This window comes from Thermobia domestica, chromosome 12 (assembly GCF_964235325.1).
Source record: "Thermobia domestica chromosome 12, izTheDome1.hap1.1, whole genome shotgun sequence".
In the NCBI taxonomy this organism is placed as follows: Eukaryota; Metazoa; Arthropoda; class Insecta; order Zygentoma; family Lepismatidae; genus Thermobia; species Thermobia domestica.
Window position 1 is genome coordinate 54,679,615 of NC_137465.1, and position 12,920 is coordinate 54,692,534.

The 12,920-nt window shown below is 36.3% G+C and overlaps 1 protein-coding gene across 1 annotated transcript in view; it reads left to right on the top strand.

Moving 5' to 3' along the window:
• LOC145666455 (uncharacterized) overlaps positions 1 to 12,920 on the top strand; it is a 66,816-nt gene that overhangs the window by 11,377 nt on the left and 42,519 nt on the right. The window contains exons 4-6 of the mRNA XM_081733687.1: positions 5,845 to 7,229; positions 8,578 to 8,717; positions 11,701 to 11,959. Coding sequence (XP_081589813.1) covers positions 5,845 to 7,229; positions 8,578 to 8,717; positions 11,701 to 11,959 — 1,784 coding nt within the window. The remainder of the gene's footprint in view (positions 1 to 5,844; positions 7,230 to 8,577; positions 8,718 to 11,700; positions 11,960 to 12,920) is intronic.

Sequence of the window (12,920 nt, forward strand, 5' to 3'; positions counted from 1 at the left end):
CTGAACGGGACGTTAAACTCAAAATCAACTCAACTCAACATCCTATAAATGTTCTATAGGTTTAAGATCCTGTGAGTTACGGGGCCAATTCATATGTTGCAACTCCGTGGAATGTTCCTTAAGCCAAGCAAGTATAGTCCTGGCTTGTGGCATCTTGCATTGTCGTACTGGAAAATGCCGTCTTCGTGTGGGTAGGGTGTACGTGATCCTGTAACATCTGCAGGTGCACAATAGATGTCTCGCTGTGGTCCGTGCACACCAAAGTCCCAGTCCATGTCAACAGAAGCGTCTCCAAACCATACCTGTACAGTACGCACCATGCACGAGTGGTCCATAGCTCCGCGCTTTTGTCGCCGCACATGCACATGCCGGTCCGAGAGGAGTAGCACAAACTGTGATTTATCGGACCAACACACCCTTTCCAATCATCCACTGTCCAATTAGCGTGTCCCTGTGCCCAAGCGTGACGAAGGCGGCAGTGACAAGTCGTAAGGAGTGAGTGACGAGTGTGTCGTCTGCTGTGGAACTTCGTGTGTGGCAGTGGGATATGGGTGTTGTGCATTCACCATTGTATTGGTCACGTAATTCCCGTTCGTTTGGCGAATTCAATTATGCCTTATGCTACACAAAATTTCAGATCACTGGTTGTTAGTGTTACATATTTTTTTCTTTTTAATTTATCTTTCCATTAAAAAAATCCAAGAATATGTACTAGAAGTTCTCTTCCCAGCCTCCGTCAAGTGAACTTTGTGGTGGACAAACACTGTGCTCGTGGGTTTTCTCGGGGTTCTCCCGTTTCCTCCCACTTTCTTCATTCCACAATTTCATTCATTAATCACCATCACCGTCTCCTTTAGCCTAACCGACATAACCGTGGGACATATAGGTAGACACGAATCAGCCGAGCACGCGCAGAAACGCTATTACTTGACAGATTGCGCAAACGAGTGAACTGTTACTTAGCGGTAGGCAGAAGAATTGCCTGGCCATATCTCTCAGCGCAAGATAGGAATTAACAATTTTTTAAACCCCATTCTTCTGTTAAATTCATTCACTTATTTTTGTGTAAGTGATTTTGTTTTTTTGTTTATACTTTTATGCAGAGCCGTAGCTAGAGATTTCGGCGCCCCCTATACTCACCTTACCGATCATTACATATAAATAAGAAAAGCAGCTTTTGGTATGCTACGCTGAATTTTTATGAATCTTGGAAAGACCATTGCAAAAACCAAAAACGATCATTATGTATCCTTTTTCAAATAAGATCTGCTTTCAAGAGTCTTATTTTGGACTTTTTGTTAAACTTGATAAAACTATCTTTGGTTGTATACAAATTCACTAGAAGAACAGTTATGGAAAATTACTACTATTTACAACGTTTCATACTATCGATAAGAAATGAAATTTCAATACATTAAAAGCTATGTGCTTTTAAATTGTTCGAAATGGGTGACAGCATTAATTTCTAGTAATAATTGTAAACTTTTGAAATGTTATTCTGTATGTGACCACATCAATAGCATTTTAATTTCGATCTTTCTACGGTATTTTGTGAAATGTAATGGCAATTCAGAAGAAGCCTTCTTTGTGAATTTCTAAATATTGATCGATGGAGTGAAAAATATGTTCAATGTTTGTACTTAAAATCCAAAATATACTTTGGCTACTACATATGCCTGAAATTATAGTAATTAATTCTTAATGAATGAAAGTTCCGAATTTAAGGTACTTATTATTATTTAACATATTAAAATACACTAACACATACATATATAAAGAATGTGTATACTTACGAGTATGTTTTGTATGTATGTAGATAGATAAAAAACATCACACAGCTAGACACGTATGCACAAAATATGCTGACGATACAAAAAGTTGATGAAAAAATGACCCCAATAAATTCCCCCAAATTGGAAGCATTTGATATGTCAATGGAATTTAAAAATAAATCATTGGTAGTGATTAGTGTCTGAAAAAGTCGAACTTTGTTGGGCTAAGTTCTGATCCCTTAAGCCCCTATTCTACAACTGCTTGAAGTTCTAAAATGTTATTGTTTCTCTCGGTTACCTTTATTTTTAATATTCCCACGCAAACAGCAGCTTGAATGTGTGTCTTTACTTTTCTCACTTTCATTCTCATCGTCGCACAGTGGGGCCAAACCAGGCAATTCTTAGCAAAAACTCGAAAAATGAAGTAAACGATTGACTCGATATAATTTGTTATAATGAAACCTTAATAGTGTGCAGGAAAAGAAGTGATAGCAGTTTACAATGAACTCATGGGACGTGTAAATTTGGTTATCCGCCGAAGCCGGAGAGGCGCTGCTTAGGGACAGAAGATAGATATTCAGTGGCTAGTAAACATGGTGACACGACCGATATGTACAATGTTAAAGTGATGTGTAGTCAATAATCATATTAGCAATGATGCTTATATCATTATCATATCCCTATGATAATCTCCTACTTAATATCATATTTGGAAAATGCTGTGGTACTGAAAGCATATAAACTATCGTCAAACGATAGAATGCCATTTTAATAGAAAATATGGCATAATATGTCGTAGCGGAAACATTGTTTTTACTGTATGCAAAGAGAAAACCTGCACATATCTGCACTTTTGGGAAATACAGCGCATGAAAATGTTAGAGGAAAACCGCATTCTAGATGCAATGCTGCTTTTGGATTGAGCTGGGATGAATGTGAGAGCAAATGTTAGGTTATTAAACGTGTGACCCACTTGCACGCAGTGCCAAAGTTGAATATAGGTCAATTCTGGGAATTTTGCCCTCAGACCTCGTTGGGGGCTTCGCTCCCAGTACCCCTATCTTGTTTCCAACATCTAGTCATACATCTCTGGCATTCACCAACAGAACTAAACTCTAGTCAAACATATTTGATTAATGGTGGCGACATTTTGAAACGCCAATGCTAAACAATCTATGGACCATAAGGTAGAACCATATTAAAAATGGTGTTGATCAATTCAGTTTTGTGTTTTTTGTGATACGTGCACAGAAGTGACATTGGAATCAACTGTAATGAGCCTCCGCTCGCTCCAGCTCAGAGTGGTCCAATAAAGCCCTGAAATGAGCTCACGTAATGCACGATGCAATATATAAAACAACCTGAACACGTTACTGATGCTTGTAGATCATAATATGTTTAATATATCTGATAATATATTCATATCGAGAACTTGTGATGAGAATTTTTATGTATTGAAGAGTCCTTGCATCTTCATTGTCATAACGAATCCAACACAACTTTGAAATAATTTTGAGAAGCAAAAACTTTCTTCAATTTTATTAGACCCTATTCTTCAGTTGTAAAATGAATAAGTACACTTTTTCCTTTCATGTGTAAGAATGTAAGCCAATCGTAAATTGCCAAATCAAAGCATATTGCCCACGCGTTTATGTCAATCATATAATCTGTTATCTAAATTTAGGCGCGAATATAAGGAATATTTCCTTTTATGATGTAAAACTCTATGCTTTTGATGAAATAATGTCGAAATAATATTATTGTAGTCACTGCACACACCGAACTAATTGGTCTTGTTTCAATTTTCTGCTTTATATTGCGAATTCTTATTTTTGCCAGGAATTCAGTGCTTTGGCCTCACTGTGCGTCGTGATTAATCTGAATGGGTAGATAAGAAAAACGTTTTGAACTAAGAAAACTCGTCACTGTTGAAACGCCGAACACGACTTTGCTCGTTTCTGATTTTGAAAATGCTCCTGCGTACACTATAAGTCATTACTCGGCACCTTGTATTCCACATGTCATTAAGAAATAATCTATAATAACTCTTTAAGTAATAAGGAAAAACTTGTGACTTATTTAAACTCTTGGATTGCGAGCGAAGCGAGCAAAAAATTTTTTTAAGAAATTGCGTATTTCATTGATAACCGACAGCAACATTAATCTTAATAGGGCGCCAATACTTTGTGAAGGCGACTCGTCTTTTACTCATGTCCAACACCATTTTTTCCTTCTCCTTGCTATCAGCGCCCGGAGCGGGCGCCCCGCTGCCCCCCTTCCTAGCTGCGGCTCTGCTTTATGTGTCGAGTTTTTCGGTGTAATCTTGTTATTTCTCACTTATCAAAATATTTTATAAACGTCTGCTACGAAATTATCATGTAATCGGTTTCGTATTTCGACTGAGAAAGAGAGCCATTTAGCTGTTGAAATTTTATCGAAAACAAGATGTTTTAAGTGTTGATTTTAATAAATGCACTCTTGCGTACTTAGCAATGATTAACATTTACGGTTTGATGTGGGAGGTCCGGGTTCGATGCCCAGTGAAAATGTTTCAGATCCCATGTTAACTTGTAGATTACGTTTATATGGACTCGATGATGAAATTGAGCGTTAAAAATCCTAATGTATGCAATTTCATTGTAGCTTTAAAATAGAATTTTGTGTATCAAGAAGGGAAGAGTTTTGCTAAGCCTATATTCATTTAGTCGAATCACATCAAAAACTTTTTCAATAAGTTTCACATTTTAGAAGGTGGAACTTCATTTCGTTCGTTTTCGACAATTTGGAGTATTTGTAGTCTGTCCTTAAAATGTATTCCGAATAAATTAAAGCTGTTTTATCGCCTTTTAAAATTTTTGGGAAGTGGCATACAAAAATAAAATTTGGAGAACGTAAGTTCTACAATTTAATTAAACTTCTTTTTCTCTCCTTTTCCCGCTTGCATGTGGTCGACATGTTTGCTGGTTCGCTTCCATCTTGCTCGGTCTCAAACATATAAATCATCATCATTTTTTTTTTTTTTAAATCAAAATTTTAATTTTAATTTGTTGCTTTGTAGTGCTGTCTAGCTCTGAAGATGCAGTGCTTTGAATTTTAATTCTGTCTTTTACTTTATCCTCTATTCACAGAAGTTGTCTTCCCCAGTATTTGTGCTATATTTGGCAATTAAGTTTAAAAGATGTGGAAATGTATTAGAATCAAATTTTTCAATTATCTCATTCACATATAATTTCAACTCTTGAAAAATCCTTGCATTTTAGTGTCCTCAGCTTTCTTCTGAGGCTGAAATCAAGGAGAGTAAGAGCTCATGTTTACTGTGACCAAACCTCGAGGGGATAGTTGAAAGTTTGAAAGTGCAAAGATGACTCAATAATCGAAGTTAGGAGCGGATAAAATGATCTATAATGTTCCTGGCATTTCTCCCATACCGACTGAAGTTTAAGATTTACATTTTAGCTCTAATACAGTTCTTATGAGAGTTGAAATATAAACACTCCTAAGATATAAACGTTCTTACCTTATATCTGAGGCTTTATTTTATTTTTCAAATCATTTCAATGCTTTCTGGAATCTTTCTCAATGTCTTGTACTCGTTGCTAAACTGGTAACATGTGGGTAGGTTCTTATTGTCTTGTGGAACCCTTAATGGGGGAGAAAAACTAAATGAAATCCTCTATTCACAAAAAGTGTGTTTTTTAAAGTACATTACAAAGTGGATAGACTTTTCACTATTTAAGGGTTGATGTGTATCTTTCCTGTTCATAAAGTAAGTCTGTAACTTCCCCAGAGAAAAGGTGAGAATGTTTATATCGTAGTTTTTCAGTATATATCCTAGCGACAATCAGCAATTACGACTGTTAGCTATTTTGTATCCAAAGGCAGTGGTTATTTCCATTGTATATTCATATTTTATTTAAATATTCTTGTGCAGAATATTAAAGAAGGGATTTCTACGGAAATAAGATTAATTTAATTTGAAAATGATAAAACATCTCAAGTTTTGTATGGAGTGACTCTAATTGTATTGACATATTTGTTTTCAGTATTATTATTTTCAATATTTTAATTACAGCTCGTTTGTCATTCCAAACCATTCCACTTGGAGGAGATAGCCCAGGAAGCACCGAATCCAAGAAACGGAAATTAAATGACAGTGACGATGATATAGTGGTTTTAAAAGTAGCTCGAACTAATGAACCGGTACAAAAGGGTGACACGAAGGAAAATCTTTGTGCGTCATTGAAGAAGGAAATCGTGAAAGAGGAAACAGAGCTAGAAGTTAAAGGATCGGAGAAGCCTGCTTCACCTCATAAGAAACCAGTGAATAAAGTCTTACGAGAACACCAAGTAGTGTCTTCCTCCAAGGATAGCCATGTTAATGCAGACTCTGCAGCACAAGAGAATAAAGTATCTCCTGAGCTTATTGTTATAGATTCCGAGGAAAGTAGTGATCAAGATGTATTTAAAAATGTTAAGAAAAGTGCATCTTCATCAGCGTATTTTAGTAAAAGTAATTTACCAGTCAAAAATAGTAAACTATTAGAAACTTTTAGAAATACGGTTAAAAAGGAAACACCTAAAGGTGAAAATAAACCACAAACTTCCGTCGCAAACAACGATGCAGCATCATCGAAAAACGCACCTAGCCTCTCTGAAAAGGAAAATAAAGTACACTGTGAACTAGTTAAAGATAAATCAACAGATAAGAAAACTGAAGACGCGAAGTTGTCAGAAGAGTCTGTTAATGACGCTGACAAATGTTCCGAAAATGTTGAACAAGTCCAAAAAGTTCTTAGTAGTCCGGAACCAAGAAAAAGTAGCCATGAGAAAAGCGAGAAGAAAGAGAGTTCTGCGAAAAAGGCGAAGAAGGAAATTAATTCTAAGCCCGAAAATCGCAAGGATTCTACAATTTCCAACAGTTCGAAAACTGAACGTGACAAGGAGGAGGACAAAGTAAAAGACACAAGTGCCAACGCATCTTCTGTACAAAATGGACGTTCACTAGATACAGATGCTTTGAAAGAGCGCGTGAAAAGTAAATTGGCCGCATTCATGCCTGTGAAGAGAACATCAGAAAGTCCGACTTCAAAAAGTAACTCCGATGAAGATAACACTCCTCAGAAAGAGAAGGTGATGAAAGACAGTTTCCGAACACCTGACAGATCTTCTCGTGAACTTCTCAATGATAGTGAGTTGAGTGAGAACAAAGGGGATAGCTCTTCACCATCCGTCTCCAATACTTCAGCGTTATCAAATGAGTCTACTTCTTCTATTCAAGACAGTGGGGCTTCAACGTCCAGTACACCTGTACAAGGTAGTTCAGCATCAGGGACACCCGATGAAGCCACACCAAAGACAAAATTATCATCACCAAAACCAAAGAAATTAACTCCGAAACAATTGCAGAGGTTCCTAGAAAAATGCAGAAAACAACAACAAAAAGAGAAGGAAAGAAAGGTAATTTACTAAGATATATATGTATATTTCTGTTAAGGATTTAAATATTAATTCATACCTATTTAATAATTTTATGTTATGCGGTCCTGTTTTCTTTTAGCTTTGTGTTCCTTCGTTACCAAGTGGCTAACATCTCCTGTTATGCTCTTAGTTCTGCTTTCGATCTTACTTGGTTCCGTCTGAATTAATTAGTTGATCTATTAAATCTGTTGAATTCATTAATTATTCCTTAAATCTAGTGTGTGTTTATAAGTTCTTGTGTGAGCACTTCGTTTCAATCACTATGTGAGGTGTGAGAACTTCGGATAAATTGTCACCAATTACAGCTTATGAACTTTGTTTCAGTAATAATATTTACGTGTTGAACTGGATTGGTTAATGATGTAACAGATGGATTTTGTATCGATCTACACGAAAAATTAGTGAAGTGATTAGTTAGGAATCCGTCAAGTTCAGGCAAAAATTAATTCTCAGTTGTATATATACTTGAAATCTCATTGTAGCCTTCTGGAAAATAAAGTATACATTGCGAGCAGGGCATTGAAGTTTTGAAACTATATTTACTAACTATTGTTGTAAATGAAAGAAGCTTTGCCAATAAAACTAGTCAGTACATACATAGATTACTCTAATGTTTGAAATGTTACACTGGGTCTTGATAGGGTTCATTCACAATCTTGTTAACAGTTAAGCTGAAAGGAAAGGTTGTTTAGAAATCAATATTCAATCTACAAATGAAGAATTAAAAAAAACACGCTAAAGTTAGACGTAAACAAGTAGCATTTTGTGGAAAACTTAGCCTGTAGAATATTATGACAGAGTTGTAACAATATTAGTAGCGTATATACTTAATTGTTTTTCAATACTGTAAACGTAATGATACTGGCCTTTTAGGTAGCATGAAACTTCCTTTCTGTTAGATTTTATGAGAAAATTACATTTGATTTTAGATATTTTATTAGTTATTAGCCAGTAAAATATTTTAGCACTTTCCTGTGGAAAAAGGAAATTTCGTGTTTTGGCTTTAAAAAAATTGAAGCACAATCAGGAAAAGAATCATGTTAAACCACAAAATGACAATTGATATTCAAGGGTCAAAATGTGATTTATAATATACTTTATAATTTTAATATTCTTAATATTAGACATCAAATTAAATCTATAGTATTGGCCGACTAGGATACGTTATTACATCAAGTATGACTTGAAGTTATTAAAAAATCAGACGAGCAATAAATCTGTGTTAGGAGAACTTGGCAAAGTGAGAGATTTTATCTTTGTCTGTATGCATGATAAAGATTTATTTATTGAGTGGTAAGTATTTTTAATTTGTTCGTATACTTTTCAGGAACGCGAGAGGAAGCGAGCAGAAGAAAAAGCAGAAAAGGAGAGACAAAGAAAAGAGAAGGAAGAGCAGAGGAAGAAGGAAAAAGAGGAAAAGGAGAAACAGAAAATGGAAAAACAGAAGAAGAAGCAAGCAGAATTAGAGTGAGTCTTTAAGCATTAGTATATTCATATACCAGTTTTTCTTTTACAATAACTTCATAAGGCCTGTGTGATGGATGTTCCGTAAAGTTTTGCTGCGAAAACAGAAGTATGCAGTTAACAAATAATATGTGGTAAATTCAATTTGTTGACTGATGTCAAATTACTATTATGTACTGATTGCAGGGATGTAGTTTAGTTGTCTGGGCTAATTTAATTCAAATAGCATACTGAGCTTTACTGTCCTTGCATGCAGTTTAAAGAACGTGATGTAGGTTTAAATGTACAATCCTTAATCACATTCAATCTAAAACATGTTCCCTAATCTCTTATTTTCCCCGACGATGATAGCTGAATTTACAAACTATCTGTTCGGAAATAGTATATTTCATTCCACACACTTTGCTGGGTTTTGAAATGTAGAAACCGTACATGTTTCATTCCAAATAGTCTCCGTTTACGGCAATATATCTCTGCCAACGATTGACAAGGCTCAAAGTGGTTCCAAAGAAATATGACTCTTGTGAAGTATTGTGGTCATTGAGAGCACTTTTGGCATTTCCCTGTTTTTGAATACCATGCCTTTCAAGAAATGATATAGATGCGTAAGCATATTGTAGTATCCTACACGTGGACTGTATTTGTAAACACCAACATGTACATTCTTGTAAACAACAACACATGTTTATCTACTAATCTACAAGTTACTAAATGAAGCAGACGACAGGAATCCTCGTCACCACTTAGTCAGGTGCTAGAAGAGGAACACCAGGGCCAGCGCTGCTCAGAAAAGGTATAAAACTCCATGTATCACCTTAATCGACATCAGTTTCGGCTGGTCAACTCGCCTCTCTTAGCTTGCCTGGAGTTTTAAGGCCTCCTGCTCACTCAGCTTGCCTGGAGTTTTGTGGGAACTCAACCCCTCTTAGCGTACGTTTAGCTCAGAGATTCCTAACCGCAACCACCTACCTTATGTGGAACTTTGTTTTTCCTTCCCGTCTAGCTTGCCTGGAGGTTTGCGAGACTCCAACTTCTCTTTGCTTGCTTGGAGCACAGAGAATCCTACCCGCCTTCACTCAGCTTGACTGGAGCTTTATCGGAATCCTTCCTTTGGCTGCCTGGGCTTTGGGTCTCCTATTTGCCATTATTACTTAGTGGATTTTATCGGCTTATAGTGCTTCTGTGTTACGTTGTTTTATAACAGAAACTTACAATAAAAAAAAGTTGTGGGAGAAAACTGAATCCCGTGTGTAATTTGCTCTAACTTCTACCCTAACAAGCTAATTTTTCAGTATGGTAGTCTGTTGGTGCTAAGTTAAGGAATACGGAAAAGACGGGAGTACTACTTGGTACTTCCAGTCGCCCAGCTTTGAAAATAAGATGAAGCTGTTTTAGTGGTTGTATCCTTTAGGTAAAGGAGACGGGTAATTAATGAAAGTGAATGACTGTGAAATTAAATTTTTGTGCTCTCCCACCGACATTCGAACCCGGGATCATATACACCAGAAGCATACGCGCTAGCCAATAGATCAGCGGGGGGGGGTTGCTCAGCTTCGGTTTGTTCTTTACGCCGTATCTGATTTAGCATTGTCTTGCAAGATCTGATGGCTGCTCCTACTGACCAAAGACGGCTACATTTTTGCACAATTGCCAGTATATTTTGTTCATTTCTGCGTATGTATAATAGTAGTAGTTGTTTTACCAGAAGAAATGAAGTTCTAATGGGTGAGATTCAATGCTAAACCCATATGTGACTGTGATTATCGCACAAAATACACGTACTGTCACATAATACGATCGAATAAGGTCTGAAGACGAACGGACAGGTTATTGTAGATATTCATTCTGTGTTTGTGATGGTGCTTAGTTAGTGCATGCTTTCTTCTCTTTTCTCTCTTTTATTTGCTGTACGTCGTTGAAATGGGGTTGTTGAACTGTCGGACAATTTCGTGAGAGTAGTAGGGTGCTATTTCCTCAATACATACTTTTATATCGTCATTAACTACCCTTGTGTATTTTCTGCCTTCATTATCTTGAAAACTTGAGTTCGACAATGTTTTTAAAAGTAGCAATGCAATACGTATATCTGAAGTTGTTTACTCCCCAAGTTCCACCATATTACGGTAGGTTTCTACCGTATTCTACCCCCAGTTTGGACTCGTACAGCAAAGCTACTTGTAAATAAATCTGGCATAACATTTGTATATATAATCCTAATACGTCGTATAACACCTGTATTTACACTTGTGGTGCAACGACTGCCCGTCGAGGTGTAACCCTCAACAGATATTAGGTTTCGTCATTCCAGTGTTTGAGTGCAGAGAAGAGAGTTGTATTAAGATATTGATCATTTCAGTCACTTATTTCTGATCAATTGATAATAGAAGAAAAAGAGTAACGTGGAAAATGCTAATCTCAAAATAGTTCATCGTTTTCCCGAGAGCCAATATATGTGCTGTCATTTAGTAATTAAGTAATTCATTATATTGTGTGAAATGCTGTTATTTGTGTAATTATTAACGTAAGCTGCGTAACATTTTATTGCCCAAGATGAGACCTATTTTGTATTTTGCATATTATGGAAAATAACAAAATACACTACAATACATATTTCAAATATAATATACAAAATAGTTTTTGAATAGTTATTTAAAATATAAAATACAAAATGTTATTTTGTATTTTAACCCCTTTCACTACGATTTATTTTCTGAATTCTGATAATTGAAGTATAAGTTATAAAAGTGTATTAAAGATCGTTTATCATTATATAACTTCCAAAACATCAATATCGTAACCCTACGTGATGTTACAATAGTTTAAATTTTATGACGAGTGTAGATTGTTGTGCGATTTGCCACCGGGAGGGCATGACGAGCTAGACTCGTCATTTCAGTGCAAGGGGTTAAATAGGTATTTGAAATACATTCATTTGAAATAGGTACCAGCACTGCTAATAGTATTCGTTTTGGTGTTTGTTTTTTAGTATGAAAATGGAAGAGAAGCGGCAGAAGGACGAAGAGAAGCGAAAGAAAGAGGAAGAAAGGAAGAAAAAGGAGGAAGAAAAGAAAAAGAAGGAAGAAGAGAGAGTCCGAAAGGAAGAGGAGAAAAAGAAAGCTGAGGAAGAAGAAAAACGGAAGAAAGAGAAGGTAGCCGCTCAGTTTGCTAGTTTCTTTCTTCAGAAAAAAGTGGACGCAAAATTCGATGAACAGAACAATGAAGAACATGCTTTTATGCCATTTGAGGTAAGTGACATCGTTTTTCTTCGTGTAATTTTCCTATTGAACAATACACTGACTTGTTATTTAACAAGAGTATAGGACAGCAGTAGCATGCTCTATTCGTAACCAAAACTTCTGATTCACAACTTTTGTTTTCAGTGAAAGTACAGAATAGCTGTAACATGTTTCTTCGTAACCAGATTTCTCTGCTTTAGTCTACGGATAACTGTCTTCATTTTCATTGATCTCCTTTAATTATCTTACAGACAAGTGCTAATATGACACATTACAAAAACTGAGATCCGACACTGTCGTTTCATTCTTTTTTCCTTTCTTTTTATGTTGGTTAATTTATTTAAAACATATTTCTTTAACATTTCTCCTCTCTTCTGAGAACCCCTGAAATGTTAAATAGTTACTGTTTTGGCTTTCAATGCGGAAGATCGGGATTTGAATCTGGTAGAGAGTATATTGTTAAAGTCCCCTATTGAACTTGAGTCGTCATCTCATACAGAAGGTTGCCTACGCCAAAAATAGTTGACTTTTACTGGACGTCCCGAAGAACGCGTTTAATCGCTATTTATGCCCTGATACATTTCTGGCTGCACTGGGGAATGTACAAGATAACAGTATCAGTCATCCGTAGAAGGGTTCTGAGAGAGGTTCAACTTTCCGCAGCCAATTATAACTACTCAGCAATAGTTAAACGGTTCAAAGAAGGTTTAATCCTCAGCAAAGTTGGTATGGATCTCATCCGACGATATTCCCAACAGGCGCATGCAGTACGTAATCGGCCAGAAATTGTAAGAATACGCCCCCAGCCCACTCGAATCTCCAATAAAGTGTGCGCCATTAGGAAAACAATGACTTGAGGACAGTTTACCCATACGACATGAAAAGGCAGTTTCGAACGTCATCCTAAGAATCTCGCATTGGAAGTACGTCAGAGCGCGGGAAAACTGGCTTATAGTGTGTTCTATCCAGT